This window comes from Stegodyphus dumicola, chromosome 5, assembly GCF_044657685.1.
Source record: "Stegodyphus dumicola isolate Sdum_Otavi_A_Nest chromosome 5, ASM4465768v1".
Taxonomy (NCBI): domain Eukaryota; kingdom Metazoa; phylum Arthropoda; class Arachnida; order Araneae; family Eresidae; genus Stegodyphus; species Stegodyphus dumicola.
This window is the reverse complement of record NC_140772.1, coordinates 230,611,210-230,630,606: the sequence shown is the minus strand read 5'-3', so window position 1 is coordinate 230,630,606 and position 19,397 is coordinate 230,611,210. Positions and strand designations below refer to the sequence as shown.

Sequence of the window (19,397 nt, the reverse complement as noted above, 5' to 3'; positions counted from 1 at the left end):
TGCGGTCCAATATTGAGAGCAGAAATTCCATTCCACATCTTCTAATGAATTTATTTATTCTAATGACTTTCAAAGAGCCAAACTTTATCAAGACAAAGCAACAAATCATGCTTTGAAAAGTACCACTGCATTCCTTGAAAAAAATGAAGACCGATACAGATATTACATATACAGCTTTTCAACATATTCCTGTGAAGTTCCTTGACCTTTCACCTATGAATCTGTGCCTCTGGTTTCTTGAAAAGAGCTCTAAGTATAACCACACCATGATTGATAGACTCTGGAAAGCAGTGGAAGAGGAATAGAAATCAATAGCCTGGATATTTTATGAAAAGCCCTTCTATAATGGAAATCACAATGCAGACTTAACATTAATTAAATTGTCCCCAAAATTATTCTAAAAATATACAAACACCATCCGTATATCCAGTTAAAATGGAGCAGAGAATATCATGATTGGAGCACCACTTATTGAAGCTAAGTTCTTTTTACTAAATTATCTTTAAAAAATTGTTAGGCCTACTACAATTTGGAAACAGGCATACAGCACTTCTAGCAGTGTCTTCTTCCGACTTTACTGATTTACCCATCTTTAGTAGTGGAATTATGATGACTGAAAGATAATATCATGAAGATGTTGATACTTGTGTGGAGCACATTAGATATCAGTAGGTAGTAATTCCATTTGAATAAAATTGCTACCAATCTCAACTCATCTCCATTATCTCCTAAGGGTATCAGACAAATAACCTTAGCATACTTTATCATAATCCAATAAACCAAATCAAACTCTGAGTGTCAGAGTATTTAGATAGTGAAACAATGAACCACATGGTATGGCCGCTGTAGTGGTTAGGGGAGCTGACTGCGAAACCAAAGACCCCGGAATCGACTCTTGGAGAAGGTATGGTTGTTCCCACCTATTAGGTACTTCCATAATAAAGTAACCACCACTTCTGGCCTTAGTAGTGACCAAGTAGAAGTTGGCTGAAGACCCAACATTGGTTTAAAAACAACAACAACAACAAAAAAAAAAAAAAAAAAAAAACACTTGGTACAGCCCATATTTACGTCAAATTTAAATGACTGAATATATGTGAGATGCATTAGGCTATAGATCACAGCAGTCACCATTTAATTCCCTACAGGAACTTCAGAATGCAATTCAGTGTGAATTGGCTTTGTTACTGCAGGTACTTCTATACAATTTAATCAAAAAGCATGAAAATTCAGTGCAAAGCTTGCATTATGTTCATGGATGCCCATATGCCCTTGAAAATATCTACAAACCTAGACACAACATTTAAAATTAAAATACTTGTTTTTTGTTTATGACTGGAAGTCACGTTTTTACACTTAAAAAGAAATAACGTTGAACATAGGTGGTTATGATTCTAACAGTGGTCTCAAATTCAAATTGCATGCCAGCCACACGCATGACCTAAAAGCAAATACTGCTGCTTACATTTCAAACTGTCATTTCCCGAGATGGAATGATTAATGTCCTTTAATTTCCATAGCTTCTTTTGAGGGTTCATCAGAACACTGTTATATATGCATTACACACGTACGTACTTTTGGATGTAGGAGAGCGCTAACTTCAAACTCAGCTGGAAGGTAATGACAGCTGAAATTTTTGCTAGTGCTTTTCTAGCTTCTTAGCACTATATTGCAATACACTATTGAATGAATTTATATTATACAGAAATCTGTAAGTACTATATTAAAACAAATACATAACTGAAATGTATTAGCAGGTCACATAAAAGTGCTTTCGGTCTGCATGTGGCCTACGGGCCACCGGTTTGAGAGCACTGCTTTTAAGATATGTTACATACAGGTATTATTAAATTTTCCTTTTTTCATCTTCAAAATATAAGTTCCTCTTTCTTTTCAACACTTTCCTTTAATTTTTTCCATCAGTGTAATTTAATAACCTGATTAAGATAAAATAACATGCCGAACAAATATTAATTTAGAAATCAAACAAATATTAATTTAGAAGCTTAATTCCTGTCCAGCCATTCTTATCTTATCTTATCTAATCACTATACTTTATCTCGTTCATTTGCACTTTGGCAGCTGAAGCTGATGGTTCGGTAAAACCATTGAAACTAGTCCTATGAAAATTCGCACATATATTGCTGATTTTTGTTGCTTGACTTCTAAATAAATAACCTGATGTTTCCGGCACTTAATTTTAAAGCAATACAAACTACATAATATTTAATAAAAAATTCAGAATTTGCAGAGTTAAGAATTTATTAGAAATTTTTGTTATTTTTAATAACAGCACAAATTATTAAAAGCTGCAATTCCTTTTCTATGCATCCAAAGACTCTACTATCACAGTTATATAACTATTTTTAACCATCAAGTTTCTATAAATTAATCTGGATTTCACATAAAAATTAATCAAAACATTTAATTATATCATAATGCTAATAGCTGCCATTTTAAACAGCATTATAAAAAAAATTCATTTATTATGATTAAGAGCCAAAAACAGTTTAAAAAATGAAATAAAAAATTTAAAAATAGAACTGAATTAAAAGAAGATATAGAGATACATTTGACTATTTTAAAGAAAGTGGGGCCTAAATTTTTTACCACAAACTGAATTATTCTGAGTATGACAGATGCAGTTTTTGATGACATTCTTTGTGCAAAATATAAAACTGCATAGTGTATATCAACACAAACAAAACTGGAAGACATAGTTCAGAAAGTAAAAAAATAATCATAAAGGGTGTGAACACCTGCTTCAGTCTCATCCAAATCTCTTTGCTGTGCAATCATGCTTGTATTGTTGGTAACTTTTTCAAAACACTCTTGAGGATAAAAAATCTGTGAGCTAAGAAGGCAAACAACCCCATCAGTAACCAACTGTGTGACCTTTTCAAGAACTTTCATGCACCATCCAAATATAAAGGCTCGGACTGTTATCTGCCGGGATCACTGCTGATTTGCAAAAATGCTCGAGATAATTGCACTAACAAAACAAAATGTGCAGCAATTCAAATGGAAAGTTTTTGAGCATCCTTCTTATAGGCTCTACTTGGTACTTAGTGACAGCCACCTTTTTCTGGAAATAAAGGCATTTGGAGGGGGGGGATTATGAAATGATGAAAACCTCAAAGAAACAGTAAATAGCCACTGGCAGCAGATACAGCAGCATTGATAAACTGTAACATTATGCAAATACCTCAATCAATAACAATGGCAATTAAACAGAAAAACAGAGTTTAGATCCAGTGTTAATGTGCACAACATTTTGCTGTGATATCTTTAATTTTAATTGAGTAACACCTCAAAATTCCTTAATTTCTGGCCAACCTGTACACATAAAATAAACTGTACCCCCCCCCCGGTACAGTGTTGCCATTGCTGGCTTTGAAATCTTTGGGTTTCTTACTCAAAAATTCGTTAAAGTGTTACAAAATATATTAGGACAAATTCCAAATTTGAGTTTCCAGATGCCCATATTCGGAGGAGGATTACATTATTCAAAATTCAAAACATACATACATATATGCAGATTCTTCATTACTTAATTTCTTTAAATATAATACAGGGCTGTAATATTTGGTGGCAGCAGTTTGAAAAGTGAATCGATGCAAAATGCCAACATGAAATTAATAGCCCCTCTGAGCTAATGTTCCTTTGGGCTAAACATTTTTTCTGGATTAAGTACATAAATGTTCTATATAATTTACTCCTGAATATAATACATTTAGGTAGGTTAAAACTTACCTAAATAACCATAAATTTTACATTAAAACAATATATCTAAACAAAAAAATTATCATAAAGGGTGTGAAAAGATTCAGAAAGTTTCAGAAAAAGAAAAATACTAAGAGTGATACAATATAAAGTCTGAAATCTGGATGTCCATTATCCGGAATGATCTAAAATCCAGACCTTAAAACCACCAACAACATTTTTCTCGTAGGCTTTTTATACACATGCGCATTTGATTCCCCCTCCATGATAAAACATCTGGAGAGTCCCGATTCTTAATTTCACTTCAACACTAAGTAAAATAACTTGTTACTGAAGAAACAACCATTTTAGCATAAATTTGTATGATCAATAATTTGGCTTCATTGCTGCGTATCTGCTTGGCACACATCTGAAACCGAAATATTCCACATAGATACATCATTGATCTGACGCCCACCTGGAGAATCATTATTTGTTATACTTTCCTTTCATCACTGCATGTTTATCAACACATGACAACTTGAATAATGACTCATGTAGTGATCCCTAAACAATTCTTTTATATCAGTAATTGAATAATAAAAGAGTATGGTAACCTTTTATGTTGACATTACGCTTGACGATGATTACGGATTTAAGTTAAATGCGCTAAAAAATGTTGACAAGGAAAACTTTACCAAAAATTTCTTTCCATATGCTAAAAATAGATTTTGTTGATGATACTCATAGACCCAAAGATTATATTTAGGACTATTTAAATTAAGAAAAACTAATTTGTTATTCATGTAAACCCAGAACCATTACCAGGCCTCATATGGCCGCACTGAGTCGCAGAATTTAAGACCCACAGAGACTGCATAAGTCGGTTAAAATATCTAGCGTCTGCCCTCAATAAGGCTTAAGTATATGTGGGAATTTATTTATTCAGAACTCTGACTTAAGCATGTGCAAGAAATACACATATGTACAATAAGTAACTAAACTAATACAATTCAGACTTACTTGTGTCAGTGCGCGATAGAAACAAGATAAAATTTAACAGAACAACTTGTCATTAGTCACCAAGCTCACGATGCCAAATATGTAAGTGAAGGATAATTTAATTTGATGATGACAGCCGCTAATTTTAAAGGTTTTCGGATATTGCAAAACAAAGGTGAAATTTTCCAATTAACAGATTTTGTAAAGAAATGTGGGGAAGCGGTAATAAATGACGATGATATAAAAGAAGTTTTACATTGTGATGACAATGCTACTCAATCATCAATCGATTAATGAATGGCAAAATCTGTAGTATGGTTCTAGATCCAGAAAATATCACTACCGATAGTGAAGAAAATGACAGAGAAGTTACTGAAAACGAGAAAATTTTGATTGACAAGTTAGTCGGAATTCTTGAAACAGCAATTACAGGACTTCAACAATGTAACTAAACAAGAGATTATGTCTGTCTACAGAATTAAAGAGAAAGTATTAGCACAAAAAAACGAAGCAACTTAAACAACTTACATTGAAAGAAATGCTTAATAAGGTAAACAAATAAATATCAAGGGTTTTTTTTTTTTTTTTTTTTTTTTTTTTTTTTTTTTTTTGTAAATTTTGATACCCTTTTGATCATAAATACTTCATTATTTCATATTTTTAATTTTATAATTTCTACATGCCATCTCACTAGACTTAAACTGATGATCTAATATCCGGAAAAATCCCAAGTCTGGAATTACCAAAGTCCTGACGAGTCCGGATTTTGGACTTTGTACTGTATTATCATTTATTCTCACAGAAAATTTAAGTATAGATTTACTTGAATTCATCTTTCTTTTAAAGTTGGAGGAGGAGGGGACTTACCAACAGTAGCTATGCAATGATATATCTTTTGTTCTTCTTCATGTAATACAAACATATCATACATGGACTTCCATAAATCAATGAATTTTTCCTATAAATGATGCATACAATTTATATTACTATTACAAACTAACAAATTTCAAGAATAAATTACAGACTTTTACATTCTTTGAACATGAACTATGAAATATGACAGTAGCTTACTTGAGTCATAACTGGCAACTGACGGTCAGTGGCAAATAAAAAACTTTTAAGCTCTTTAATTCCAAACTTTTCTGTAAGAAATTAATCCAATTTAATAAACATAAAATGCAACAAAATTATATCACAAAAATTTGTTATGAAAGTTTTTTAATTGAAAATTCTATTAATAGAGAATGATATATAAATCAAACTCAAAGCTGATTTAATATTGAATCATGAAAACGATAACATGACAATTATTACACTGAAACATTTGTTTTTAGAAATATAATTCTTTGAGATGATCAGAAGTTAAACTAAATAATATTAAAAATATTTAAAATGATTAATTGTTACATATGTCCACTTAAATAAAAATTCTGGTTAGAATTATTATTATTAAACAAAATAAAATACCATTTCATATTACTTGAGAACTCAAGTTAAATTATGCTTATTTTCGGCAGGCCTTACATTCTGTCTCCGTAAGAAATGAAGATAAGTAAAATGATTAAAAAACATTGTGATATTAGAAGTAATCATTAAAAAACGAAAAACTAAAATGAATATATGCTAAGAACTCTTCTTTTTACAAAGGAACATCACTACATACAACTATCATTTTAGGCTACATAAAAATTCCAAAATAAAGCATAACTTTCATAAAGCAACTTTAATAAGCACAACAATCTTTTAGCTGCTTTTATTTTTTTTTGGAAGGGGGGTGGGGGGAAAGATAAAAAGAGGCTCACTAACTTTTTTTAATTTCTTATTGCTTAAAATTCCCGATTGAAGATTGCATATGAAAATATTCACGCTTAAATGCTTATGAATACAATTTTATAAACTTAACACTTAAAATTAAACTACCATATACCAATCAAAGGAACTGATGATACTGGATGAACACATGATGAAGATTTAGAAGCACCAACTTCGCCAGTCACAGCTGTGTTACTATCAATGCTGCTGAAGAATTCCTCAGCTTCTGCTGCCTCTTCTGGCTCACCTGAAAGCACAAGTGGGGAAAAAATAAAAAAAATATCAAAAATGAGAATTACTTTTGCGATCAAACTTGCAAAATATCAGAGATTTATTTAATAAATTTGAAAAATTAACAAATTAATACATTATAGTTTTAAATCCTTGAAAATTGGACATACAAATGTGAAATGTTACCAACTCCAAAAGACAACTAACCAATAAAATGAAATTTAATACAGTCAGTTTCAAATAGTTGGAAAATTAAAGTAAGAAATGCTGCAAATGACACAAAGCTACAGATAATTAGAAATTAAAATTCTGCATTTAGCTGCACTCTTTTAATTTCAGATTAACAGTACAAAATTATCAAGGAGACATGTTTCAAAATTGAATCATTCTAGATGTATAGTTTCAGGTTCAATGTACACTGCGGGGGAAGAGGGGAAAGGACAGCAAATGACACAAAGCTACAGATAATTAGAAATTAAAATTCTGCATTTAGCTGCACTCTTTTAATTTCAGATTAACAGTACAAAATTATCAAGGAGACATGTTTCAAAATTGAATCATTCTAGATGTATAGTTTCAGGTTCAATGTACACTGCGGGGGAAGAGGGGAAAGGACAGTTCTATATCTCCCTTTCTAGTTAGCCGATTGACAAAATTCAAATTGCATTTTTCATGTCTCGAAAGTGCGACTTAGGATATATATTAGATTTATATATAGCTTTGTTCTGACAAGCTGTTATATATAGCTTTGTTCTGATTTATATATAGCTGTTTTTCATGTCTCGAAAGCACGACTTAGGATATATATTAGATTTATATATAGTTTTGTATTTTGACACAAAACCAGACCTTTCTGAAATAACATACCAATTTTTTTTTATATTTCGATTCTATGACTCAATTTATACCTAGATGTTAAATTTTGTAATTTTTGGTGAGAAATTTATGGAGAAATTTTTTAATTTATCTTGGCGAATGTTTTTCAGTTTGCACCAAGAATAACTCACTTGGCAAACTTCTTAATTTATAGCAACCTATTTTCCTTTTCTTTTTATTCATTGTCCACGAGCGGGAAAAAAGTCATTGTTCATACTTTCAAATAATTTAACAAAGTGCGTAAACCATATTTTCGTTATTATTGCTTGAAATAAATATGCCAAATTTCAAAACGCGCCAAAATGTAAATTCACATACAGCTTGACTGATCTAAATTTTGAATAAAAAACGCTAATTTTTGTAGGTATGCTTAGAAATACATCTACCTTAAGATGATGGCAAAACTTTTTTCGGTTATAATTAAAAAATTTTTCTAAAAATTTATAAAAATTTAAAAATATAAATTTAAAAAATAAATCATAAAAAATGGGTGAATTTTATTTGGAATGAACCTAAATTTTGAAATATGAAAGGAAGCATCAAATAAGTTTAATAAAAAAAGAGATTAATATATACATATCAAATTCAATCAACATTGAGGAGTTAAAATTTTGAGAGCTAATTTTTTAAAAACTACTGGTACGATTTTTACAAAACTTGGTAGATGAGTCGTAGAATCGAAATATGGGAAAAAATTGGCATGTCATTTAATAAAAAGTCCGATTTTGAGTCAAAATACCTATATTAGAACAGTGCTATATATAAATTTAATACATATCCTAAGTCGCGCTTTTGAGACATGAAAAACGCAATCTGAATTTCGTCAATCGGCCCACTAGAACGGGAGATATAGAACTGCCTCCCCCCTTTTTTTTGTGCAGTGTACAAACTTTTAAAATTCAGTTTATAACAAGGTGCAGAAAAATAAACAATAACGCTGTTTTAAAAGAATTTGGAGATAAATTTCCTCCATATTTCAACCAAAAGTGGTATAAGATAAGAGATTAAATACAAAGAATTTCAAAATCAAAATCAGAATCAGTAAAGTTACTATAAAATCGATAAAAAAGAAAGTATTATGTTAATCTCAATTTATTCATTTATTATCATTTTACAAACTTGGCCTTATACATTTTGGAACATTACATTCATTGGACTAAATTGTTAAATTAATTCAATTTCAGTATCAGAAATTTTTCAACCAAATTTCTTACAGGGATATATTCAAAATGATGGTTCAAACCAAACATTTTCAGATGAAGTAAACTTAAAATCTTAAAATATACAATTTCAAAATTCTCCTACTGCATAAACTGGGACATGTAGTACTTTCGAGGATCTAAATGATGAAGTAAAATTATTAAATGTACCTAAATTTATATGGCACTTATGCCTTTCCTATCTGGAAATTTATTTCATACCGAGCTAACACTGATGGCAATCTGAGTACCAAAGATTACAATTAATGGTCATAAATTTTCCCTCGGTTTCAGTAATGAGAACTTCTCAAAACTAGTGTTCCAATCTATGAAAGTTTAACTAGTCATATCCAGTTCTTGTGAGAGTTTGATAGATGTCATCTCATGGTACCAACAATAAATGCATCATCTGGGGGTGTGATAAATGTGATCTAGCTTCTTTCAAACATGTTTCCAAGTCTGATTCTTTTCGGTGTAAGCTTTATGGTAATTAACCCATGATCTTATGTTTTATCTGTGTCACTTCTATTTTTGTTAGCTCCCACCATGATATAAATTATTTTGGGGGTTCCTGAAGTTAATTAGAAGTTCTTGAAATTAATTAGAAGAATTAGAAGAAACCTATCATATGTTTTATTAGTGTCACTTTTATTTTTGTTTGCTCCCACCAGGATGCAAATTATTTTGGAAGTTCTTGAGTCAGTGCTGCTGATTCACATGATTCTTCTCGCTCAGCTGTATTAGTAAGATTAGTAAGTCTGATTAATTAGTAAATTTTGCACTTTAAAGCAGGTTAGTCTTACCATAACGGCTCAATAAAATCACTTCAATACGTGAATAAATCAACAACCAAACTAAAACTATTTACAAGTTTATTAGATTAGTAAGATTAGTAAGTAAGATTAGTAGGATTAGTAAGGCTGAATTTGTTATTAGCAATAACAGCCTTAATCTTTTATTAGCTGTGTTGCTCTTGTATTTATAGAGTCAAAGCTTGATAGGATTTTCTTCTGTAAATTTCAAACATTAATTTTTTTAATAGTTTTCTGTTGGTTGAGATTCTGCAAGTAGCAAAGATTGATTTATAAGTAAAAGCCGTGCATTTTGCTAAGTTTAAAATTTTAATAAAAATATTTGTTTAAACCTTCTATTGAGTAGTGTTGCTTTACTAGGATGCTGTGATAAGTCACCTGACAGTCTCAAATGATACCAAGTTTAGCGAATATTCCCTTTTCATTATTTAGTAAAACTCAGAGACCCATGAAAAATGTTACAAATGAAAAACATAAAAAATAAGAATGTACAGAACTAATACAGCACTAACCAACACACTTAAAAGGATACTTGAAAGGACATGACTGCTGCCAAAACAGATATTAATAAAAAAAAACTTTGCCATACCTTAGAACCAAATAAAGTTTTCACTTAGGGATAACACAAGCACCATTTATTTAGGAAAAAAGATCAAAGGGGAGATCATACTTAAAGCATATTTATTAACAATAACAAATATTTTTGCTTAAAAATAGTGTAACCAATCTTTTTGGGTTTTCTCAAAATTTATATCATTTTATAAATTTGCATGTCAGTCTTAAATAAGATGTTCTCTAGTAGTAATGGGGATAAATACATATATTTCACATGTGCAATCTTTTGATTTGAATCCTGTCGCAAAGGCCAAAGAATGAAGCACTATTTTGCACTTTAAAGCAGGTTAGTCTAATAAGTCTTACCATAACGGCTCAATAAAATCACTTCAATACGTGAATAAATCAACAACCAAACTAAAACTATTTACAAGTTTATTTACATCATTAGCTATTTTAAATTCCTCTCAAAATGAGAGTTCAAAATCATTATTACCAACTTAATCGGTTCTTACAACAATTCTCTAAGAACAGAGTGCAACAGGATTGCCACTAAAGAAGAGTCTCCACACCTTTCATGCCCGAAGGCCACATGAATAAATTCACAAAGATCTGCGAGCCACACGTCTGTCAAAAAATTTATATACAAAAGTCAGAAAATTTATATAAAAAGGGGAGGTTTGTTTGGCAAGACTACAATTAATTTTAAGCGAAGCGATAGTGTTACAGATTTGTATATATATATATATATATATATATATACAGTCAAAAGTCGTTAATTCGGACCTCAAAGCTACAAACTTTCTGCGCATGCGTCTGTTTGACGCATGCGCGTAAGACCTTTACGGCTGCGAATATGCGTGTGCGCAAAATACGTTTACGAATGCGCGTTTAATATATAACGGACGGTATAAGTTAAGCTAAAATTATCTAATTCAGTTAATGTTGCAGATTGTGTTGTTCCTTAATCTTTGAATTGGATTCGGCTTATTATTTTTTGCAGACTGTTAGAGCAATTTTATAAAAGTAAGCTTGAACTTTCGATTATGTCAAATAGAATTTCTGATATATATTTACTAATTATGTAAATAATCTACAAAGCGAAAGTATGTTTCGAAGTACATTAAACAAAAAGTGGAATTGCTGCAAAAAATGGATAAAGGCATATCATTTGTTTATCTAAACTTTAAGATACACTTTAAAACTTTGTTTATCTTAACTAATAACTTATGTTAAAGATAAACTTTGTTTATGTTTAACGCTGTGGTGGCGCGCAATGAATTGGAAGTTGATCTATCAGCACTAGCCTTATCTTCAGGGCAGATGTTTTTATTTTATTCGGCTTATAATTCCTTACTAAATGTAGTATTTCATCTCGATGTACTTCGTCTTTGATATGATTTAAATCAAATTCCTCATCATTATAATTTGCTTCTGATAGCGAAGAAAGTGACAGAGGTTATTGAAAATGAAAAAATTTCGATTGACAAATTAGTCGGTATTCTCGACACAGCAATTATAGGACTTGAACAGCGGAACTTTGTAACTGAACAAGAAATTATGTCTGTTTATAGAATTAAAGAGAATGTATTATCACATAAAAAACAAAGCAACTTATTACATTGAAAGAAATGTTTAATAAAGTAAACAAATAAATATTAAGCTTTTGTTTTTTGTAAATTTTGATACCCTTTAGATCATAATTGTTCTTTATTTCATAAATTACGGTTTCATATTTTTAATTTTATAATTTCTGCATGCCATCTTACCAGATTTAAACTAATGATCTATAATCCAGAAAAATCGATAATCCGGAGTCGCCGAAGTCCCGACGAGTCCGGATTAACGACTTTTGACTGTATACACATTGGTTCCAAAAAGTCAAATGGAAATCAAATTTAAATGCTTTGGAACATTTTTTAAGCATGGTGAAAAAAGTATACAGATGATTGCACAGAACGATGTTACAGAATGCATTTACAGTAAAAAAAGAAAATAAAAAAAAATTACGTTACTGGTGGGAGATTAATTTTGTCTTAAAAGCTTTCATAAAGTAATAAAGATTATGAACAAGTAGATCTTTTGCCAGTAAGCGGTAGTTCAAATCACTGAGATCATTTTTAGAAACTTTCATCTCAAATAATATCAGGCACGTCAATAAAATGCTTTAAATATCAAGAATGAGAATGAATTTTTTTTTTTTTTTTTTCAACGAAAAGTTGACAAGGCAATTTTTCTTGAAATGCAAAATTTGACATTGCTTATTCTTGATTAAAGCTTCAGTATCTGGTTTAATCTTGTTGTTGCAGTCTGTAAAACGCTATTCACATATGTAGGTACTGCCAAAGATAGAAGACATGAAGGGTGCATGTTTACGAATTCCTGAATACTTGTTTTCAATCACATACTTCGAATAAAAATCAAAAATTGTAGGATTTTCAAGAAACTTGTATTTTACTGCAGAGTAACACTGAACATCTATAAATTCTAAATGAAGTTCAGGTGGAATACTTCCAACATCTACTGAAAATGGCGAGGATAACATCCTGATAAAAATTTCAGTTTAACAAAAATTAGAAAATCTGCTTTTGAATTCCTCTTTAAAATTTGAAATGCATCATACATAATTATTTGAATTCCATGTTGTAGAGTTCTTCACACACTCCATCAATTTTGGAAAGTCAGTGGAATTCTTATTTAGCAACTGACTGACAAAGAGGATTAATTTTGTCTCAAAAGCTTTCATAAAGTAATAAAGATTATGAACAAGTAGATCTTTTCCAGTAAGTGGTAGTTCAAATAATTGAGATCATTTTCAGAAACTTTCATCTCAAATAATATCAGGCGTGTCAATAAAATGCTTTAAATATCAAGAATAAGAGGGAAAAAAGTTTTTTTTTTTTTTTTTTTTTTACTTTCTTTTTCTGATGAAAAGTTGACAAGGCAATTTTTCTTGAAATCAAAATTTCTTAAAATTCTTCAATGTTTCCTCAAATTCAAATGTGGGGCCATTAAAATGCCTTCAGCAGGACAGGGTTGAAGACTCCTACTCTAAAGTATGCAAAATCAAGTATTCACTTCAGCGCTACCTAACCGTCAAATCGGCAGTCACAACAACCTGTGAATTTGAGTACCAATCTGATCAGAAGTTCTTAGCTCCAGGTATGCAAAACACTAGTAAACAGCATGACATGGAAGAAAGAAATACAATACAAAATACCTATACAATTATGATAGAGACAACAAAGAAGTTTTCATCCAATATACCATTCCTTTACTGTTTATAAAATGAACTCAAAAACAATATTTGGTACATTTTCAAAAGACTACTGATCAAAGGATCAATTAACTCAGATTTAAGTTCCATTCGGATTCTTAATAAATTCTAGTTCTCCATGAAACGAGTCTATCATCACTTTGTGTGAACCCAGGATATTTTGGTTGCTTGTCTATTAGCAAAATAGTTTTGTGGTCCAGCTCCTCTAGTTTCATAATATTGAATGATTTTTAATAATAAACTTAAATTATCACTTTTATTGTACAATTTAATACATCATTCCAGTTAAACGATTCTAAACTTTACATGCAACAGAAATTATACAATGAGCTTAATGAATAATGTACAATTTCTTCAATATGAAACTACTTTTAATTATGCTTCAAAAAGGCTTGATGAGTTGGGTAAAGGGGAAATGTTTCAAAGCATTTTATTTTTCATCCCACAAAAATATCTCATTCTTTAACAATTAAATACAGAATATGAAGAATGAACCAACTTATTTCTTTCCTTCAGATCCTTTTAGCAATATTTATATTAATATTGCCATGTTATTGTATTTTCAGTATATATTAATAGTTGTAATATTAGACAAAATATCAGTTCCATTATTTTATTGTGGTTTTTATAGAATAATTTATAAATATGGGATACAATGATTATTCTGTAGCTATCATCATATACATCATTTCTGCAGTAAAGCTCCCTTCTCTCTACCTATGCAATGGAGCCTGGCATATGCCAACCTCCCCCCCCCAAAAAAAAAGAGCTCAAATGATATCTTCACAAGACATACATTGGACTGGAAGGACTTAATATAATAAATACTGAAAAATTTCCATAAAAATTACTAGCACAAGTTTAGTTAGACATGCAATTAAATGAATTTTTATTTAAATCAATTAGATTAACAATAACACACTGGTGTATGGAAGATAAAAAAAATATTTCTGGCAGTGTCAGAAACTTCTTTTAAATAGTTGAGTTCATTAATTATGTTTAATACTACTACTAATAATAAAAAAACAAAATATCTTACTCTTTGCTGGATGGCAACATACTGATGCATGGATTACAAAATTATTTTATTTTGAGCAGTGGCAACAGGCAGCTTTCAAATCACTTAGTTAATAAAATATTCCTTAAATTTACAAAAGATATAAAATAAATAAAAACAGATAAAAAATTCAAATTTGGGCTTCAAGATCTCCATCTTGAAGCCCAAATTTATCTATGTGTGCTCAAAATTTAGTACCTCTAAGTGCTGCCATTTTTTCACAGTGACAGGAACATTCATACATACATACATATAGATTCTTTATTATTTAATAGAAATGAAATTCTCTACATGAAGCAGTTTGATTTTAATTTTGTTTAATAAATTTAAGAAAAATGTAAATCAGTTTTGGCTAAAAACAGTTACTATAAAAATATACTATGGTTTATTAGTCCAAAGGGGTTTTGTCCCTGAAGGACTATTGTTTTTATTTTATGAATTTGCGTTGAATCACTATAAATATTCCTTTCACTTTTCAAACTGTTGCCACCAAATGTTAGTCCTGCATTATATTTGAGCAAATTAAATAATGAAAAATCTGCATAAATGTATGTATATTTCTTGCATTGTGATAAAAGAACAATACGTAGAGCCATCGAATTTTGAATGACATAATCCTCCTATGAAAATGTGCATGTGGAAGACCAAATTTGGAATTTGTTTTATTATATATATATATATATATATATATTTGCAAAACTTTAACGAATTTTTGGGTAACAAACTCAATGATTTAAAAGCGAGCAATGGCAACACTACAAAGATTAAATATGGTTAGACTGCCTAGAAAATGATCTCCTGTTCTTAAAAACCAAAAACTGGAAAATGATAGTGGGTAGAAGATTGGCCTGGGAAACACTTCTAGAGCAGGCCTGTGCCCACCCTGGGCTGTTGTGCCATTGAGGAAGGAAAGAAGGAAAAGATTAAACAAGAAACAAAACAGTTTAAAAGTACTGTAATAATATGAAAGAAAACTTACCTGATAAAGAATTAGTTTCACTCTTTACATCTTCTGAAGAACAGATTAAATGGCACAAATAAAACATTTTTAGTTTCATCTCAACATCACTTCTGCAAACAATAGCAAGAAATTGAAGAAACTCTAAGAAGCTCAGCATGTTGTCCTGGTTGTCATCTATTAGCTAAAAATATAAATAAATTAATAATAAGTAATTATATATGAAACTATGGAGGAAAGATTTAAAATGCATTTCAACCAAAAAATCAAGAATTACTTTGTTTACATACACATTTCTAAGGGGGGAAAGGTTGAGAAAGGAAAAAAGGTTTCCTAGGAAGTAAATGTTGAGCAAGTGAAGATCATTAATAAATAAGTATCAAGCCTTCTGTAAAATTTTTTCAAAGATTTAGTTATATGGATTAGGGCAAAGTATTAAATGAGGGCTGTCGACTCAAAGGAAGTGATGTCTTCCTGGAGGCCTTTTAAAAGAAGCATAGCATGTATTCACATTACACATGGGAAAAATCATATAAACTCCTATACAGCCAGCCCATCTTCTGGAATTGGAACCCTAGCCAAATTACCAGTATTCAGCTATCTTATTGTTCAACCACTAGTGGGGAAATTTTTTCAAATTAATAAAACAACTTAAATTAATAAAAGTTTCAAGATATCAAATAAATATGTTTTTAATTCTTTTGTAATAACAAACTGCAAACAATCGGCAAATTAAATACAGCAAATTTTCAAGCTGTCATTCATCAAGAGTATTTTTCATAACTTAATATATTTCTTTTACGTGCTGGCTCACAGAGAAAAATGCAACACTATGAAAGAGTGAGTAAAATGTGATGAAAATCGGTAAACAGACATCTAATGCATATATAAACAAGCAATTTTAATTTTGATACCATAATATAATACAACGATATAATGTAAACAGTGACAGTAAAAAACAGGGTTACCTCTAGTGCCAACACAGGAAGCAATCAGCATGCAAAAAATGTCGAAATTTGGATGACCATATATTTCAATCATCCTCCAGTTCATCCTCTGATTGAGGAACAAGTGAACAGCAACCAGTTACATCCCCCAACACTGTGCTTAGTGCAATCCGCTGGAGCACTTCATCCACATATCATTGTGCTGTCACTGTTTCACTGATATGAAACAGATGTGACTATCTGTCTACGGTGATGATCCCAAACCATGATGCCACACTGCTCAGCAGCATGGCATTCAACAGTCGAGGAAGCATTCTACCTATCCCCTATGTCATCTCCACTCTGTTATTCAGTAATTCACAAAATAAACTGGTCATCAAAATTAAAGGATAATGACAGAAATACAACATAACTGATACTTAATGAGAAACTATTAATAGAATTTTGTACAAAAGCATTAGTTAACATAAATTACAATGTTTTGTAGTTGATTATTAATAAAATATTGAAATTAAAGCTAAATTTATGGAAACTGGGAAAATTAAGTCACCTCTTGCAGAAAATTTTTTTCTTGATATGGTGCATGGCCACATTGGACAAATATGCATACCTTACAACTTTATTTCATAGACTGCACTTGATCAAGCCTTGTGGAACTGCATTGCCACTCTTCTAAAAGTGCACTTTTCAAGGTTCCGAGGAGGAATTTTGCACCCTAAAATTCAGCATCCAGAGGCATCCCAAACATGTTCAAGTGAGTAATGTTGCCAATCCATTAGAGTGATATCTTCTGTTATCAAGTATTCTGATGCCACATATGCTCGATGCAGCTGAGCATTGTCATCCATTAGCAAAAACTGCGAGTCAACAGCATTCCTAAACAGTCTAACTTCGGGTTTCAGTACCTCATCCACATACCTGAGTGGTCACAGAACCTCTTTGAAAGATATGCAATGGTGTGGCTATGCCATGATTCCTTCCCAAACCATTAAACTGTGGTCGAGGAAACAGGATATTTCACGGATAAGGGAAGGCTAGTTCCATGTTCCTTCCTCTCTCCAGATCAAAACACAACTAGAATCACTCTTCACACTATATCTGGACTTGTTAGTAAACAATACTCGGGTCCAGACATCTTGACATCCATGGAACATGATGGCACCAGTTTAAACAGGCCCCTCTGGGAGATGGTGTGACTGGGGCACAAACTATTGATTTTCTTGCATACAATCCAACTTCATTCAGCCTTCATGCAGCTTTGGAACAGCTAACTCGAGTTCCTGTGGCAGCCTGCAGGTATAAAACCAAATCTCTTTCAATTGCTTCATGGTTTCTTCGAGCAGACAGTGACAGAATAATAATCTTCTGATATAGCTGCTGCTTTTAATTGCCGTTGACCATGCTGTCTCTCAACTGACCTAGTGTTTAAAAAGTGGCTCCAAACTCTTGATACGATACACTGAGGGAGATTCAGATACTGGGCAGCCTCCATTTGTATTTGACTTCCTTCGATTCTACCAATTATTTGGCACTTTTGACCTTCACTTATATAATGCTTTAGCGTCATAACTACTGAATACTGATCACTCTCAGAAACCACACTCACTTTAAACAACACTACAGAGTGGAATTCTAAAATGCGTTCAATGCGCACAACATTGTCAATTACCAAATTTGCATATTCCTGGCACTAACATATGCACAGGAAATGCAAGTTTGTGTTCAATTGTATTTAATTAACATAAATAATTCCAGCATTGTGCATTGGTTGCAATTTTAACTGAGTAAGCATATTTTTTATCATTATCCTTTTATTCTGATGACCAGTGTAGAAATGAGACTCATTGTTGTTCCCTGTGGCATTCAGTTGTCAAGAAGGCTCAGCTGCAACCCCACTGCAATTATTGGTGTCAAAAACTTTACATTGGTGTCTTTCCTTCTCTTTAAACTCACAAACTTATAACATAGCATACCTACACTTTGGATAATTTACATAAATTTTTCAATTGCATATTTCTTGCAATTTGCATAATTAATCCAATCAGATCTTAATGATGTTGCATTTTTTGTCTGGTAGTATATAAATATATATATATATATATTCTCACCTAGGGAGGAAGAAAACCCACTCTCACCTTAAAGATACGAGCGCAGAGAACTTTGGCGTTTTCTCCTCTTCCCCAAGGAGGTAATAAATTGAAAAATATTCTGAAAAGATCATAATCAATCAGGCACTGCTCGTAAAAAGGCATTGTGGGATCATACTTCTCATGACCATTGCAAACAACTGCCGGGCTCCAATACAACTGGCGAAGCTGTTCTTCCTAAAATAGATAGAAATGTCTACTCAGTCTAATTTAACTTACTTAGTTCATAAAACATGTTTTAATAATGTATTTAAAGGGAAATATAAATCCAATAATTGATTGTAACAAAATTTAATACACAATTATAAGGATAACAATATATATATGTGTGTGTGTGTGTGTAAGAATTAAAATAGGAAAGCTAACTTCTAATTTTAATTGGCTATAACCTCTTTTATTTTTCATTTAATTTGTGGACTCATCTCTCTCTGTCTTAAAAATAGCGCTATAAATCTAAACTACGTCATTCAAATTAATCATGCGATATTACGTAACCCTTATTGCAGATATCTCTTGCTCAATCAAAGCAATATGTAAACAAAAACCATTTTTGACTCCCTCCCTTCTTCTTTTGAAGTACTGTGACACTCTCTCTTCCTGCTTATGCTTTCATCCTGTTAAGATGCTGCAGCAATCTTCTATGTTCACTTCTATTAAAATAATTTCAAAATTGGTTCTGGAAATAAGCACGATTGGAGTGCCAAGTGAATTGAGCTCACAAAATGTAAATTTAAATAAACATGGAATTTAATCTGGCTTGACTGCTTATTCTTCAAAATGGATGGACAATCTAAGCATCAAGTATCTACGCTAAATAACATT

General features: G+C 31.3%; 2 protein-coding genes across 3 annotated transcripts in view; one reads left to right on the top strand and one right to left on the bottom strand.

The window, feature by feature from the left end:
* Tbc1d8-9 (TBC1 domain family member 8/9) overlaps nt 1-19,397 on the bottom strand; it is a 126,715-nt gene that overhangs the window by 4,763 nt on the left and 102,555 nt on the right. For both annotated transcript variants that reach the window (XM_035356374.2, XM_085817763.1), the window contains 5 exons: nt 18,564-18,752; nt 15,503-15,665; nt 6,632-6,763; nt 5,776-5,846; nt 5,572-5,662 (listed from right to left, as the gene is read on the bottom strand). In XM_035356374.2, the coding sequence (XP_035212265.1) occupies nt 5,572-5,662; nt 5,776-5,846; nt 6,632-6,763; nt 15,503-15,665; nt 18,564-18,752 (646 nt within the window). The remainder of the gene's footprint in view (nt 1-5,571; nt 5,663-5,775; nt 5,847-6,631; nt 6,764-15,502; nt 15,666-18,563; nt 18,753-19,397) is intronic.
* LOC146997427 (uncharacterized) overlaps nt 1-19,397 on the top strand; it is an 80,100-nt gene that overhangs the window by 54,221 nt on the left and 6,482 nt on the right. The gene's annotated exons all lie outside the window — the stretch shown is intronic.